Source organism: Sinocyclocheilus rhinocerous, unplaced genomic scaffold (genome assembly GCF_001515625.1).
Source record: "Sinocyclocheilus rhinocerous isolate Xijiao unplaced genomic scaffold, SAMN03320098_v1.1 scaffold475, whole genome shotgun sequence".
Taxonomy (NCBI): Eukaryota; Metazoa; Chordata; class Actinopteri; order Cypriniformes; family Cyprinidae; genus Sinocyclocheilus; species Sinocyclocheilus rhinocerous.
In genome coordinates, this window is record NW_015646677.1 from 1,870,828 (window position 1) to 1,888,732 (window position 17,905).

The window sequence follows — 17,905 nt, forward strand, 5'->3', positions numbered from 1 at the left end:
GTCTTTTTCGACGGGGGAAAAAGTTCCAGGGATTCATCTCCTTCGGCCATCCTACACACAGGTGATTCTCACTGACTGCTCGCACCAACCGGAGGGGCCGAGGGGGCGGGGTCGTGTGACTCGTTATGCTCTTCGCTGCACACAACTGAGGGAGTCCTGCACTTTCCGTCTTTGACGACACGTAAAAAAACTGCGCATACCGCAGGAACGGTATATCGGGAAATTTTTGTGGTTTTGAAACAGTGACTTTTCCAAACCGCGGTATACCCTGAAACCGGTTATCGTCCCATGCCTAGTTACATGATGTATTTGCAAACGATATATTATTTGTTTAATTTCTGCTTTCGATAAAATAACTAATAGTAAATAAATGACCATAAGACTACAATGTGCCTTATGAATATTATGATTGTTTTGTACTTTTCTGATGGCCACACCACGTTTTTGCAGAACATATTTAATTTCTTCTTTTTTGACAAAATAACTAATAGTAACTAATTTATTTACCATACGACTATAAATGTCTTATGAATATTATGATTTTTTTTACGTTTTTGATGGTTACACCATGAGTTTGCAGAAGATATATTATTCGTTTAACTTCTGCTTTTGATAAAATAACTAATAGTAAATGACATAAGACTACACAAAATGCCTTATAAACATTTTTTGTACTTTTATGGTTACACCACATATTTTCAGAACAGATATTATTTCATTTCTGCTTTTTGACAAAATAACTGATAGGAAATAATAGAAGGCTACACAAATGCCTTATAAACATTTTTTGTACTTTTATGGTTACACCACATATTTTCAGAACAGATATTATTTCATTACTGCTTTTTGACAAAATAACTGATAGGAAATAATAGAAGGCTACAAAATATGTCTTCTGAATATAATGATTTTTTTGTTCTTTTTATGGTCACACCACGTACTGGCAGAACAGATATTATTTGTTTAATTTCTGCTTTTTGCAACAGAAAATAGATGACCAAAAGACTATACAATAAGCCTCATGAATATTACATGAATTATTGTTAGTAATATAGTTGTTATTTCTGCCATTATTATTATTTCTGGTCTAAACTGTCACAAATGTATGGTCATCTTCATTTGGGCTCAGTCTAATTGTTCAGCTGCACATTTCTCGCTTGAGAGAGTTGAGTAATTATCCAAACACCACATAAAACGCATCATGTTTCAGCAGACCTGATATTAAAGGGTTAGATACACAAAAATAAAAATCCTGTCATTAATTACTCACCCTCATGTCGTTCCAAAGCCATGAGACCTTCGTTCGTCTTCGGAACACAAATTAAGATATTTTTGATGAAATCGGAGAGCTCTCTGACCCTCCCATAGACAGCAACGCAACTGCAATATTCCCAGCTCCAGAAGCTAGTAAAGACATCGTAAAACAGTCCATGTGACATCAGTGGCTCAACTTCAATGTTGCAAAGCTATGAGAACACTTTGCGTGCGCAAAGAAAACAAAAATAACAATTTATTCAACAATTCTTCTCCTCGAGTTACCGTCTTCCACCATTTTGGAGAGTACCACGACACATGCTAATCAGTGTTGTTTACGTTCAGCATGCACGCGTTTTCTCCTGAACATAAACAACGCTGATTATTAGGTTCTGGGGTACTCTCCAAAATTGTTGAATAGCCTAAATTGTCATTTTTGTTTTCTTTGCGGTTTGCGCAAAAAAAAGTGTTCTCTTAGCTTTGCAAAACTGAAGTTGAGCCACTGACGTCACATGGACTGTTTTACCGATGTCTTTACTATGTTTCTGGGACTGGGAACATTGCAGTTGCGTTGCTGTCTATGCAGGATCAGAGAGCTCTCAGATTTCATCAAAAATATCTTAATTTGTGACCCTGGAGCACAAAAGCAGTCATAAGTAGCACAGGTATATTTGTAGCAATGGCCAACAATACTTTGTCTGGGTCAAAATTATAGATTTTTCTTTTATGCCAAAAATCATTAGGATATTAAGTTAAGATCGTGTTCCATTAAGACATTTTGTAAAGTCCTACCATTAATGCATCAAAACTTCATTTTTGATTAGTAATATGCATTGCTAAGAACTTCATTTGGACAACTTTAAAGGCGATTTTCTCAATATTTTGATTTTTTTGCACCCTCAGATTCCTGATATTCAAATAGCTGTATCTCAGCTAAATATTGTCCTATCATAACACACCATACATCAATGTAAAGTTGATTTATTCAGCTTTCAGGTGATGTATAAATCTCAATTTCATAAAACTGACCCTTATGACTGGTTTTGTGGTCACATTTGTGTTCCGAAGACGAACAAAGGTCTTACGGGTTTAGAACGAGATGAGGGCGAGTAATTAATGACTACATTTTCATTTTAGCGTGAACTAACCCTTTAAACGACTGATTAAGCTGACTATATCGGTAAAATATCGGTTGCGCACGCACCTGTCCTCCGAGTCCATGCGGCTGAGCGGCTCTCCGTCCGACGACGAGCTCATCATCTCCAGACTCGCTCGCCTCTTCATTCCTTCGCCGCTGCCGCTGTTTTTCTCCGCCGGTGAAGACGCGCTCTCCTCCTCCCTTTGTTCTCTCTTCATCCGCTCCGCCGTTCCGTCCGCGCAGCCGGGGCTCTTCTGCGGCTCTTTCTCCGGCTCCGCTTCGGTCTCGCCATCCTGGTCGTTGCTGCCGTCTCCCCGCGTGGCTTCCTCCGTTTTTTGTTCCGTAGACTCGCGTCCGTTGGGCTTCTCGTCGGTCTCCGCAGCGTCCATCTTAACGGCCGGTTCCGGATCTGCGGAGCGGAGGCCCGACTCGCTCCCGTCGCCGTTTTGTTCGCTCGGGCTCTGCGACTCTTGCTCGGAACCGTCAGAAGTCATCGCAGCCATCGGTTCCGCTCGTCTGCGCGCGGTCTGGCCGGGTTTAAGCGACGGGAAACGGATGAAACGCGGAGACTTTCGGCGACCGGATCGAGAAGCTGAACTGCTGGAGGCTGATCGGGGGCGCGCGCGGGGGGAGGGGCCAGCGTGACGTCGCGCTTATTATGAATGCCTCCACGTGCTCGCCACTAAACGTGACCCTGGTCCACAAAACCAGTCATAAGAGTCCGTTTTATGAAATTGAGATTTATACATCATCTGAAAGCTGAATAAATAAGCTTTCCATTGATGCATGGTTTGTTAGGATAGGACAATATTTGGCTGAGATACAACTATTTGTAAAATCTGGAATCTGAGGGAGCAAAAGAATCTAAATATTGAGAAAATCGCCTTTAAAGTTGTCCAAATGAAGTTCTTAGCAATGCATATTACTAATCAAAAATTAGGTTTGGATATATTTACGGTATAAATTTACAAAATATCTACACGGAACATGATCTTTACTTAATATCCTAATGATTTTTGGCATAAAAGAAAAATCAATAATTTTGACCCATACAATGCATTTGATATGAATTTATTTCCACTTCTTTAAGAAGTAAATTACAATAATAGTAGTGTTATAAAACACTATAAAAATAAATGTAGATGCAAATATGAAATTCTTTAGTTATTTGAAAGTTTTTTTCTAAAATCTGACTGAAATAAAAGATGAATCATTTAAATTAGTATAGCATTATTAATTCATACTTGAGATACTTTGAAACAGGTCATGTACTTTTAAAAAAATCTAAGTGGTGTAAAAACATTTATTAAAAGACTGAATTTCTAGATAAAACATGTTGGCGTTTAACATTATTATTATTATTATTTCCTAAAACACAATAAATTGATTCTACCTGTTAAATATGATACATATAATAATTTAAAAAATCACATTAGATCTTCAAGGTAGGAAAAACACATATTATGTACACAAAAACTTTTTCACATTATATATATATATATATATATATATATATTCTTTTGGGAAATGTATTTCAAATAATGTTTAGGTTGTAAACTCATGTAATCACGGTTTCTGTACTTGATGGTTACACCACGTGACATTTAATGAAAACATTTGTATAATATTGTTGCATTTTATTCTAACATGTATAACAAATGTGAGGTGTATTTTATGTATTATTTATTAAAAATAAAATAAAAACATAAATAAAACCCGTGTAATGCGCAGAAAGTGCAGCGGAAGTGCCGGTGGTTTTATGAAAGCGAGTGTTGCTGTATTTAGCCCACAGGTTTTCCTCTGATTCCGGTCTTATTGCTGGGTTAGAAACTTTTATCTGCAGCTTTTCTCGTCTGTCTCAGGTGGGGGGTTTCCAGACTCATCTAGAAAATATAATGAGTCAGATGAACCTTTCTGACATTTAAACGTCTCTTCCTGGAAAACACCACTAGATGGCGTCCGGTTCGTGTTTATGGGATTTACACACCGGACTCAAAACCCACAGAATGCACGAACTGTGTTTGGAGCATTTTGAGGCCAAATAATAAATAAGCATTTTATTACATTGATATTTTCACATTTATGAAACACTGATAATGATATGATCGTTTATGAGAAATGATTCGTGGTTTTACACAATATGAGCGGCGGAGGGCGCCACACTGTTGCAGTACTGCATCGAGTCAGCAGATGGTGACAAAACACCTAATTCACCGGTTAATGTGTGTATATTATGTTGAACAATAAAGGGGTCATATGATGCGATTTCAAGTTTTCCTTTCTCTTTGGAGTGTTACAAGCTGATTGTGCATAGATAAGATCCCTGAAGTTGCAAAGACTAAAGTCTCAAAACCAAAGAGATATTCTTTATCAAAGTTAAGACTCTGCCACGCCCCCCTAAAACGGCTCGTTCTAACACACCCCACATATCTACCCCCACTATGTGGAAATATTTGCATAATCCCGCCGCAAATGTGCACGCAAAGAAAGAAGGCATGGTGTCAGTAACCGCAGTTAGTGTTGAAGCAACATGTCAGGGAGACGCTGTGTGTTTAAGTGCGAAAGCTTAAAGTTCAACATAATATACCATGTCTGACTCATATTTGATCTCAAAACAAAACAAAAATAATAAATATGCATATTGATTTCAAAAACATTAAGCAAATTTCTGGCATGTTATTACGGAAATACAAAAAAAATACTATAATAAAAAAGATGTAATGGAAGTACATTCAATTTCAACTGTAAAAATAAAGGGCGCTACACTGTTGCAGTACTGCATCGAGTCAGCAGATGGTGACAAAACACCTAATTCACCGGTTAATGGACTAAAGATCTTCCGCTTCGTACGTTAATATAAATGGAAGTACTAAATTCCAAAAGCCTATTTTTGTCCTGTTTAATTGTATAGTTTTGGGAGAGTTTTCTCTGTAAAGCCTCCGAGATCATATAATGAACACACACACATACCTGGTTTGTTATCCTTGTGGGGACATTCCATAGGCGTAATGGTTTTTATACTGTACAACCCGTATTTTCTATGGCCCTACGCCTAAACCTACCCCTCACAGGAAACTTTCTGCATTTTTAGATTTTCAAAAAAATTAATTCTGTATGATTTACAAGCTTGTTCCCCATGAGGACCTTTTAAGTCCCCACCAGGATATATACACAGGTTTATACACACACACACACACACAAATTTTTATATATAATAACAAAATTATAAAATTAAGTTAATCAAAATAAAAAGTAAATATATTAAATAAAATAAAGTACATTCTAATATTATTTTTAAAATAATTTTCTTTTGTTTAACATAAAATTTATAATTTTTTATTAATAAAAAGTTTGTAATTTTAATATATATTTTAACATGTACTTCACAATATTATCTTAATAAAATATTTTTCCCCCCAATATTTATAAAGTTAATCAAAATGTTTACACACCCAGTATGCCCTAAAGCACATACTTTATATAACAAAATGATAAAAATTTTGACTTGTAGGTAAAAATTATATATCATTTATATAGAATTGTATAGATATTTTAATGAATAATTTTCTAATTTTGCTAAATAAAAATATTTTTTATAAATTTTAAGCTAAATATTGCATATTATATATACATTTCATATTTAAGAAAATATATAGAAAATATGTATAATGTATTTTATATGTAATTTTTAAAATAAAATTAAATGCATAAAAAAAAGAAAATTTACAGAAAATGTATGTATAATAATGTATATATGTACATTTTTTTTTTTTTTATTAAAATGAACTAAAGTATATATATTTTTTAATTCAGTAATATTCATCAGACAGAAAAAAGGAATAGAAAGCTTTTCATATATATATATATATAAGAACATCAACATTTATTTCACATGATATAAAAAAAATGAAATATGCACATTTGCATATTGACTCTGATACATAACCTCTTCTGCGTCTCTGCTCTGCTCATTGTATGGTGTACAGTATATACATCATGAACTTTACAGTTTATACATCGAAGTTGAACACCAAACCCTGCTTATTGCTTTATCAACGGTTTTAAAACGCTCGCTCCTCGTGTGCTATTCTCAAACTAAAGCCGACCTCTGGAATACTCCTCTTAAAACTCTAATACTCTGTACTCGTCTCTCTAGTTAAATATATCTCAGCCATAGAAAAATAAAAGGTAAGCTGGAACATTCATGAGTGTGTCGGGAAACAGTGCGGTGGCTATTGCGGACTATCCAACATACAGATCATTTACAAACCCTGTCCATCGGCAGCAGTACGGTGCCAACTTATTGAACGTTTATAGCTGTACATCGTTTATACACAAATCGTCTGATATCAAAAAAGAAACGATGGGTGTCGGACAGTGCAAAAGATAGGAGTACTAAAAATCCCGTCGACCAACACTAGGTCAAACCGAGAGCGACTGATTAAAATCCATATAAAACAAGCCAACGATGAACACGACCCTCGGCAGACTGAATAAAACCAGTGCGCTTATGGGCTTTGTACGCTCCACTTCCTGTTGACAGTGAGTCTGGGCGCTGTAATGTACATCAGCGAGGGTTTGATAGCACCTCAGACGCGTCTGCACACCCAATCAAACAATAAAACTCTGGCATCTACAGATGCTTCAGGAAACTCAAGAGAGCAAGAGGAATATAAATAATAATCACTATAAAAGAATGGTTTGAACTAAGGCCTGGACGTCGCTGTGTGTGTCGGTCACTTCCTGTCTGTCTGTCTGATGATGATGATGTGTTTGGCTCACGGCGGGACGTCCCATCACATGCTGCGGCTTCACTGATGTCGGTGGAGGGGCTGCTGGACAAACACAACAGCATTTTACACACTTGTATTTAAGATATATTAACATGTCCGTATCGAAATGAATCTCAAAGAAAAATCCTGGTCATCTGATCCCAAAAAACATTTGTTCAACGTTTGTTTATATACACACATACTTTTCTGCATATTAATTCATCTCTATTCATTTTCTACAAATTCTTATTACTAAAATACAGCAAAATTTTAATTGCAATAAAAAAGATGCAATATTTTAAATTATTTTAATGGCAATAAAGGTACATTAAAGTTCAACATAATATACCATGTCTGACTCATATTTGATCTCAAAACAAAACAAAAATAATAAATATGCATATTGATTTCAAAAACATTAAGCAAATTTCTGGCATGTTATTACGGAAATACAAAAAAAATACTATAATAAAAAAGATGTAATGGAAGTACATTAAATTTCAACTGTAAAAATAAATTATGCTAGTATTTGTTGAATACTGAATTTAATTTATGCTGATTTTAATTTTAAAAAGGCATTCAAATGGGATGATTTTCACGACTCAGTTTAGAGGAAATTGTGTCTAATTGTCAAAATAATGTCATAATGAAAAAAAAAAAAAACCTTAACTGCCCCAAAAGCATTTTCGTTATGTAAAATACAACTGATTATTTTCTTTTGATTTTGGAGTGAAATGTGACTCTTACATTTCTTTGTGAACTTCATACTGCTGTGCAAAACAAATGCAATCTTCATGCAGTCAAGAAGAATTTTTAGCAGTTAAATAATGCAGTACTTTTTATATTTACATCATAACACCCGAGTTATGTTTTCATTAAGTAACACAAATTGCCTTTGTGTTTGACTTCACTTACTGACAAAAACCAATTAAAATCCTCTCCGTTCCACAGAACAGCAATTAAAAGGTATGTGTTCATGCAAGTAATACAAATCATAACAAACAATGTTTATATTGTCGATAGAAATATCAGCATCTGCACCAAATTTGCTGATTTTTTTATAAAACTGACCTGTTTTTGAGCTCCATATTCTCACTATATCATACTGTATGAACCAGAAAAGCCTGATGTATGATGCTAACTAGATATTATATGCTAACTATATATATATATATGTATATATATATGAGCGTGTTGTCATGTGCAGCGGTGTCTGAATGACTCTTAATTGCACTGTTAATTAGTGAAGCTTTATGCTCACTGAGACTCTATGAAGCTAATGAACTCTAGTTGGGAGGCTAATTACTGCTTCATTTTTAGAGGATCCTTTATTTTCCTCCGAGAACAGCCAGATTATTACACACACACGCTTGTATTTATGATGCACTAAAATCCCTCAGAAAGCGTCTCCTGTCGGACTGATTTTATGAGCAGATTCATTACAAACACTTACCGAGAGCACTGAATAAAAACACGATTCAAACAAACACGTAATCTGTGGTGAAGTGAGTCAGACTGTGTGTGTGTGTGTGTCTTACAGAGACAGACAGACAGACAAACAGACACAGACATACAGACAGACAGACAGACAAGCTGGTTAATCACACTGACACGTTCAAGCAGGGCATTAAATAAAGTCTATCAAATGACTTTCAACTGACTCTTTTGAACGATTCTTTTTTTAGTGAATCAAAAATACATAGTAGTCGTGCTTAATGTTTTTTTGATTCGCTAAAATCAAATTCACTAAAAAGTTATAAAACACTCAAATACACAACAGGTTTAGTGTTAGTGGTTCCAGCTTCAGGTGCACAGAGTTATATTTAAAATGTTAAATATTTCAATGAATATATAATGTAATAAACAAATGAATATGTAAGTTACAAATATATAGACGTTTAAATATATACATATTTATATATAATTTCATAAATAAATGAACATATAAATAAATATACAAATTAATATATTATTCACTAAAAAGTTTCAAATGCAAATCCAAATAGTGTTAGTGGTTCCAGTTTCAGATACACAGAGCAGTAAGGAGAAGGTCTTTCAAATGTTCTGAAGGCAGTTTAATGGAGAAGAGAGCTCATCTTCAGTGCCCACCTGACATCAGTGTGCTGTGTTTGCTGTTGCTCAGCTCATACGACACGTCCTGCTCTTGACTAGAGGGCTTCTCATCCTCCTCCTCTTCCTCCTCGTCTTCCTCAGTGCCCACGCGCACCATGACGGCCATCTGTAAGCTGACACACACAGTGGAGAGCGGTCAGTCCTGAGTGAGTGACTGTGTGTGTTCAGATCAGTGTGAAGCGGTTTGTACCTGTTCTGAGTGGCCAGAGTCCTGCGGTACTCCAGCGGACTCGTGTGTTTGGGCTCTGATTGGTCCTCGTTCAGCACCGGTTTAGGACCCGCGGCCTTCAGAAGAGACTCTTTAATGGAGGCCGATCGGGACACGGCCGCTTTCTCCTGAGCACAGACACAAACACATCAAATACACAAACGCCATCAGAGTGTTCACTGCTCCCTAAATGACTAGTGAGGGATATTTACATATTTGATGATGATATGTATTTATGTTAAATATATAAATAATATAAATGAAATAATTCATGTAAGGGTGGTCACGATACCAGTCCCAATAATAGTTCACCATTCTTGATCCCAGTTTTAATACTAATGCAATATCAATATGCATTAATAAAATTTGGCACATATAACATCATAATAATAATAATATTGTAAAGCTTGACCTAACCCAACCAGAATATTATATATAATAAATTTAATATTTTGCTTATATGACCATGACCAACTGTTTCTTTTAGCAGTGTTATTTTAGTATCATTAAGATGTTTTTTATTCATAGCTTTAATTAGGTTGTAACATTTTCCTTTTTTATTTTCAATTTACAGTTTTAGTCATTTTGTTGTGCGCCTTTGACATTTTTATTATACTTTTTAAAATTTTTTTATACATGCCCACAGGGGCGTAATTTCCACTGGGGACAGGGGGGACATGTCCCCCCCACTTTTCAAAATCACGTTTGTGTCCCCCCCATTTTGTGTCCCCCCCACTTCTCAAACAAAAGTTACACCCTTGCATGCCCATATAGTTTTTATCATTTATTTATTTCAGTTTTAGTTACTGTATTTTGCTACACAAAGGTAAACTAAATAAAATTGAGAAATGTTTCCTTAGCAACTGGCTGGAATAAATTTTTTTTTTACATATTTTATTTTATTTTAGTTAATGTTTATTTTATGTTTATGTTTTAGTTAACTATAACAACCCTAGGCAAACTTTAGTAGTAATGCTTGTATGCTTGTGTGTCATGCACATTTATAGGGATTTTGAACAATTAATTCAAATGACTTTTTCATTAGTTGTCCAGTCATTATTGATGGATAAGGATAAAACAAAATGCAGATAGCACTCAAAGAACTATTTATGATTTTAAATAATAATTTATATGATTAATTATTATTCATAATTTAATATATACCTGCATAATTCATGAATCTCTCTCTCTCTCTCTCTCTCTATATATATATATATATATAAAATTCTTTCTCTCAATACATATATATATATTGTAAATAATCAATATATTTAAATTATTATATGTAATTATTATTACATATTAATATCATACTTCAAGTTTTTCCAGGACAGCTGTTCTTGGAAATGTTTGTTTGTGTGTATGAATATGTACCTTGTTCTCCAAGTTGGCATTTCCAGATTCCACATCTTCAGTATTCTTGCAGTTTTCTTCTGCATCGGTCGGTTTGGTCGTCAGCTGTGGTTGCTCCTCAGGCGACGTGTGTCTGCGGTCGTCCTGCTCATCTGGAGAGATCACCGGGCTCTTCTTACGCATCTGAGGGAACAGAAGAGGAAGCGATAAACAAGAAACGCTGGAGACATTCACAGACATCCATTCTAAAGCCTGGCAGGAACACAGCGAGCCGGAAAACTGCAAAGTGCAGCGCTGTGGGGAATCATCAGCAGCACAGTGACTCATGGCTTTGAACCGGACAGAGCAGGTTTATGAGAGGAAGAGCCCTCCGGACCAGAGGCATGATGGGAATGTGACACGGATGGTCCGTTATTGATGTATTCATGTCCTGTGGTAGTCTGAGCTGCTTCACTCATGTGAGAGTGCAGGTCACGGCCGAGCATTTATAAACCTCAGATGATACAGTCAACTAACAGACACAGGTTTATTGTCATATATATAACAGGTTTACTGTGTCATATTTCTGTCCTCCAAGTAAAACAGCAACAGGAGGCAACAAAATTCCCAGCCAATAACAACATACACTATATTGCCAAAAGTATTGGGACACCTCCTTCTAATGAACAGGTTTGACTAATTCAGTCATTTCCATGAGCACAAATCTTAATGTTTAAGCATATAATGATATTCCAGGCAATTGTGTGCTTCTAATTTTATAGCAACAGTTTGGACAGGACGCTTTTCTGTTCTAACATGACAGTGCCTCTGTGTATAAGGCAAGGTTCAAAAAGAAATGATTGATTGAGTCAGTGTGGAAGAACTTGACCGGTCTGCAGAAAGCCAGCTGAACACCTCTGGAGTGACTTTAAATGCAGACCTTGAGCCAAAAACTCATCACTAAACACCAGTGACTTATACATATGAGTACAGTCATTTTAGACACTTCCAAAACTGTGGCAACAAAGAAGGAAACATAACTCATGTATTTAAAAATTGTATTTCCATCTCTGTTGCAACAGTTTTGGAAGTGTCTAAAATGACTGTACTCATATGTATAAGTCACTGGTGTTTAGTGATGAGTTTTTGGCTCAAGGTCTGCATGTAAAGTCACTCCAGAGGTGTTCAGCTGGCTTTCTGCAGACCGGTCAAGTTCTTCCACACTGACTCAATCAATCATTTCTTTTTGAACCTTGCATTATACTCAGAGGCACTGTCATGTTAGAACAGAAAAGTGTCCTGTCCAAACTGTTGCTATAAAATTAGAAGCACACAATTCTCTAGAATAACTTTATATGCTTAAATATTAAGATTTGTGCTCATGGAAATGACTAAAAATAGTCAAACCTGTTCATTAGAAGGGGGTGTCCCAATACTTTTGGCAATATAGTGTATCTCATGTTTAAAATGCAGAAATTACAAGCTGGCCAGTGTATTTTTAAGCACATAAACTCTGGTACCTGTAGGGTGTAGTAGGGGTTGTCTTTGGTGAAGGAGAGGCTGCGGGACAGCGATCCGTCCTCTCGTCTTCGTTCACGCAGCGCCCCCTGCTGATGCCTCCTGATTCGCTCCATCTGCTCCTCCACGCTCATGCGTGTTCGGCCCACCTCTACAGCGCTGCTCATGTGCTCCACCGCACTGCGCGGACGGTCCTGCGGCTGGGACTAAACACACGCATATTACACTGTACATGCATACACAAATACATATATATACACTTCACAGTATATTATACAATTATACTCTATTAAACAAAACAAAATGTGTATATTATATTCATAAACAAATACATATATATTAAACAAATATTCATGTAAAATACTAAAATTCTATATTAAGCAAAATAATTTTTAATGTACAATTATCATACAAATATTATTATATAATATAGTATTTCCATTAATATTATATATATATATATATATATATGTGTGTGTGTGTGTAAACATACTAAACTAATATTATACAAAATTATCAAGCATTAACTTAAAAAAATTATTATATATACATTAATATTTTATATGATATATTAATTTATTAAAATATACACAACTATAAAAACTAATTTATTAACTTATGTTATATTAAAAATACATAAAATTGAATCTAAAATGCAAAATAACCTTTTTATTTCTCAGATGATAACTGGAAGCTAAAGTCATGCCACCAGCGCAGCATATTGTTTCAAATGTTTATTCGTCTGTGCTAAGCCAAATCTAACCAGAAGAATTTAACCAACCAGCACAACCATTTGTTTTGCAAAGTCAAACACAATTCACATTTTTCCTCAGAAAATCTACATTACATTCTATTAAACATATGATTTGTAAAGCAGTATGCGGTATACAGAATAAACTGCATCCTTACTGTTCTGGGATCAGGTTTCTTGCTCTTCCTCAGGGTGACATAAGAGGCGATGGTGGAGGATTCAGGCATAGGTGATTTAGTCCTGGGACTGACCACTCCGACGGGGTAAACTACACCTGACACACAGAGACAGAGAGAGATCAGCGGCCAGCAGGAACACCTTTAGGACTTTAAGTGATATATGCAGAGATAGAAGTGATAAAGAGTTATGTTTGATGTGTTTGTCAGGCACCTTTGGTGACGCCAAAGAAATCAGGCTGAAATTATTTAAGATGTTAAATAATATATAGGTGGTCAGTAAAAATGAATACAGATTTTTTAAAAATCTGTCAGAAAATGTTTATGACGTTAAATGATGTATAGTTGGTCAGGAAAAATTTACATTAAAAAAATCAGGCAGAAATAACTGAATATCCACTGATGAGGCTGAGATAATGGGGAATAAACGCAAAGCGGATGTGTTTTTTTCATCTCAGAATGGCAGATCGCTAACAAACACAATCTAATCTCAAAAGCAAACTGACGCTGGGTTTCTGAAGCGATGGCGATGGGTTAATGAAGATGGGATGGGATGGGCGAGGGGGGTGCTAACAAAAACACAATCTAAACTCAAAACCAAAGCTAATGTTGGGTTTCTGAAGCGATGGGTTAAATGAAGATGGCGGATGGGATGGGGTGGGCGAGGGGGTCACAGCTGCGTCTTACGCTGTGGGCGCCGTTGCGCTGGGCGGCCTTGCGGTCCTCGGGCCGGTGAGGGGTGGTGCGAGGTGCGTGAGGAGGCCGGTCTCCCCCCTCATAAGAGTACGGGAGAGGAGGACGCGGAGGCACTGAGTCTGACTCCTACACACAACCCACAGTCACGGCCAACAACCAACCACAGCAGCACAATACAGGTCAACTCGTGCTGAGGTCTGTGTGTTAGGGCTGGGACAATAAATCGATGCATCGCGATTCGTGGATCGATTCGGAGATTTCGGAATACATCGTGATTCTCTCTCGAATCGATTCTGAGCTTAGTTTTTAACAGCAGATGGCGCTCTAAGCTAGTTTTTAACCGCACACTCAAATTGTCACGAAGAAGAGCGCTTGCGCGTTCGGCTGAGTCATGTAAGTGTTTAAATGTACTTGCACATGGGCTTTTATGATGCGAGATTAATGTAAACACAGCCCACTGTGAACATCCTTGTAATTCGCTTCAGCCTTTTCGAACTTTATGAATGATTATTTTAGGATTAAATGGTGTGTGTGTAAGGAACTGGAAGCAAGCAGAATACGGCTGTTTCTAAAGCACGCAGTGCCATCTGCTGTTAAAAACTAAGCTCAGAATCCATTCAAGAGAGAATCGCGATGCCTTTGGAAAATCTCAGAATCGATGCAGAATCATTTCTTGAATCGCGATGCATCGATTTATTGTCCCAGCCCTAGTGTGTGTGTGTGTGTGTGTGTGTGTGTGTGTGTGTGTGTGTCCGTGCGCTCGTTTAAACAATTACACAAACATTATCATCATGAGGTCGGGAATAATCACTTACTTCACTTTTATGCAGGTTTGACAGGGGGTTTGCGCCAGGAAAACCTACAAATACAGAAGGAGGAGGGTAAAATCTTTATGAATTCATGGCTGCTAGTGTTGCTTTTGTTAACTAAAATGAAAACTATGGTTTCAGTTAATTGAAATAAAGCTGGAATTAAATAATAAATAAATATAAGATGAAAAACCCTGACAACTAACTAAAATGCGTTTAAATACTAAAATCACTAAAACTATAGTTTAAATAAAAAAAATAAATTCAAGGTAAACTGTGATATAAAAAAAATGAACAGACTAATAAAAATGACAAAAATGTCAAATTAAATTCAAAATTAAAATGTTAATAAATACTATAACAGTATATAAATAATATTAATATAACTAATAATAACTGCTAAATAGCCGGCAAATTAAAAAACATGTAAAAACGATGATAATAATTGCAAAATAAATCTTAATATATGAAAATGCATGATTTAAAATAAGACATTTTGAAGTATAAATATAGAGTTATAAAATGGAAATTGAAAAAAAAGGTTTACAAATTTAGTTTGAGGTATTATTGAAAAGTATTGTAAAGATACATTTTCATGACAAAATGTATTAAAAATACATGTGAAAATGATCATTGTAAAATAAATCTTAATATATTAAAATGTATATATTTAAATTCAGACATTTTAAAGTATAAATCTAAATACAGAATTATTAAATGGAAATGGGAAAAAGGTTTAAAATGGTATACTTTTTGTCTTGTGTTATTATTGAAAATTGCTGTAAAGAAATTTTTAATGAAAAACTATATAAGATGAAAAATATATAAATTATTACAATAATAATTCAAACATAAATTTTAAGTAATACATGCAAATATACAGATTTAAAAATACACATATATTAAAGTATAAAACTAAATATAGAATTATAAAATGGAAATTGGAAATAGTTTTAAAAATATATTTTTGTCTTGTGTTATTGTAAATTACTAATGAAGAAAAATGTGCATGAAAAATACATGTTAATAAATAATAAAAAATACATAAACATATATAAAGTATAAAAATAATAAATCTTAAATAACATGAACATCTACAGATTATAAAAAGATTTTTAAAATTATAATTTTCATGCCGAGGCCAATAAAAACATTGGCAGAACAAGTAGAAATCTGAAGAAAGTGTCATTACTGTTGCTCATGTCTGTTAGTGAAGTGTTGTTGATTATCAGTCAGATAATATCAGTGTGGAGTGTGTTTTTCTTGTTCTCTCACTGGGTTCTGCGTTTCTCTTGGGTTTGTTCTTGTTCAGCGCCTCTATCACATCCTGAATCCTCCACAACTCCTTCTGGATCTGGACGTGTTTTTGGCTGGGCGGCTCCGTCTACACACACACACACACACACACACACACACACACCTCAGCTCAATGTCTATTGGAGTCATCTTCAATATACACTATAATGCCAAAAGTATTGGGACACCCCCTTCTAATGAACAGGTTTGATTACTTTTGAGCCAAAAACTCATCACAACAGAGATTTTTAAATACATGAATTATGTTTCCATCTTTGTTGCCACAGTTTTGGAAGTGCATTTTCTGTTCTAAAGAAGGGGGTGTGCCAATACTTTTGTCCATATAGAGTATGTACAAGTCACTGGTGTTTAGTGATGAGTTTTTGGCTCAAGGTCTGCATTTAAAGTCACTCCAGAGGTGTTCAGCTGGCTTTCTGCAGACCGGTCAAGTTCTTCCACACTGACTCAATCAATCATTTCTTTTTGAACCTTGCCTTATACACAGAGGCACTGTCATGTTAGAACAGAAAAGCGTCCTGTCCAAACTGTTGCTATAAAATTAGAAGCACACAATTGCCTGGAATATCATTATATGCTTAAACATTAAGATTTGTGCTCATGGAAATGACTGAAGTAGTCAAACCTGTTCATTAGAAGGAGGTGTCCCAATACTTTTGGCAATATAGTGTACATTCACATACTGCTAGTATTCAATCAAACGTGTCACCTGTGGGCTCCCGAGGGCCTCGAGCTGCTCCAGTAGGTTCGTTTTGGCCATTGTGACGTCCGCCTCCAGCCGATCGTACTCCCTCCAGCTCCGCTCCAGCTCCTGTCAGCAGCACAGCATTATGGGTGAGCGACTGAGAGCGTGTAGCATTGCATCAATCAAAGCAGACGTTACGAGGGACGTACAGTGTTGACGCGCGACAGCTCTCTGCAGGTGCTGAGCAGGCCGCTCTGCAGGACGTCCCGCTGCTGGATGACGCTCTGCACCGCCGCAGGGTTTTCAGCGCTCATCTCGATCTCCTGACTGGCCGACAGCAAGGCCGTCTCCAGCGTGTGCTGCAAACACACACATGCACGAGTGAGACGGCCGTCACAACCCACTGCGAGACGCTGAGGAGGGACATGTTTGCTACCTTTTCTCTGTGGAGCTGCTGCAGTTTTTCTGCTTGATTTCTCACTACTTTATCCTGCTCACATAGTCGACTTAACTTCGCCTGTAACAGTACAAATATACACCAATAATTATGACAGAATAATGGGTACGTTTCAGTCTCCAATGAATGTGAGTTTGTAAAATGGCATGAAGAATAATTATACAAGAATTTGGGGAAAAATCATTTGGAATAAAATAAAATGTTTAATTTTATGTAAAAGTTAAATAAAATACCCATTTATATACACTACCGCTCAAAAGTTTGGGATCAGTAAGACTTGTAATGTTTTTTCAAGAAGTCTCTTATGCGCATCAAGGCTGCATTTATTTGAACAAAAATACAGAAAAAAACAGAAATCTTGCAAAATGTTATTACAATATAAAATAATGGTTTCTATTTTAATACACTTTAAAATATAATTTATTTCTGTGATGCAAAGCTGAATTTCCATCAGCCATTACTCCAGTCTAAAGTGTCACATGATCCTTCAGAAATCATTATCATATGCTGATTTATTATCAGTGCTGGAAACTGTTGTGCTGCTTAATATTTTTTTGGAACCTGTGATACTTTTTTCAGGATTCTTTGATGAATAAAAAGTTAAAAAGAACAGCATTTATTCAAAATATAAATCTTTTCTAACAATATAAATCTTTGCTATC

General features: G+C 35.8%; 2 protein-coding genes across 7 annotated transcripts in view; both read right to left on the bottom strand.

The window, feature by feature from the left end:
• The window catches only part of LOC107708024 (zinc finger protein AEBP2-like), a 38,442-nt gene extending 35,436 nt beyond the window's left edge, over window positions 1–3,006 (bottom strand). For 5 of the 6 annotated variants that reach the window (XR_001636319.1, XM_016512179.1, XM_016512178.1 and 2 more), the window contains exon 1: window positions 2,459–3,006. Coding sequence is in view for 5 of the 6 variants with exons in the window: in XM_016512179.1 (XP_016367665.1) it covers window positions 2,459–2,895 (437 nt within the window). In the remaining variant the exon portion in view is untranslated. The remainder of the gene's footprint in view (window positions 1–2,458) is intronic. The other variant, XM_016512177.1, reaches the window with a different exon arrangement.
• Window positions 3,007–6,321: 3,315 nt separating this feature from the next.
• Window positions 6,322–17,905, bottom strand: part of LOC107707963 (pleckstrin homology domain-containing family A member 5-like) — a 179,696-nt gene continuing 168,112 nt past the window's right edge. The window contains exons 19-30 of the mRNA XM_016512084.1: window positions 16,996–17,145; window positions 16,811–16,912; window positions 16,063–16,171; window positions 14,794–14,837; window positions 13,916–14,104; window positions 13,497–13,521; window positions 13,265–13,380; window positions 12,358–12,561; window positions 10,880–11,041; window positions 9,488–9,633; window positions 9,274–9,410; window positions 6,322–7,227 (exon numbers count right to left, since the gene is read on the bottom strand). Coding sequence (XP_016367570.1) covers window positions 7,079–7,227; window positions 9,274–9,410; window positions 9,488–9,633; window positions 10,880–11,041; window positions 12,358–12,561; window positions 13,265–13,380; window positions 13,497–13,521; window positions 13,916–14,104; window positions 14,794–14,837; window positions 16,063–16,171; window positions 16,811–16,912; window positions 16,996–17,145 — 1,533 coding nt within the window. The 3' untranslated portion in view covers window positions 6,322–7,078. The remainder of the gene's footprint in view (window positions 7,228–9,273; window positions 9,411–9,487; window positions 9,634–10,879; window positions 11,042–12,357; window positions 12,562–13,264; window positions 13,381–13,496; window positions 13,522–13,915; window positions 14,105–14,793; window positions 14,838–16,062; window positions 16,172–16,810; window positions 16,913–16,995; window positions 17,146–17,905) is intronic.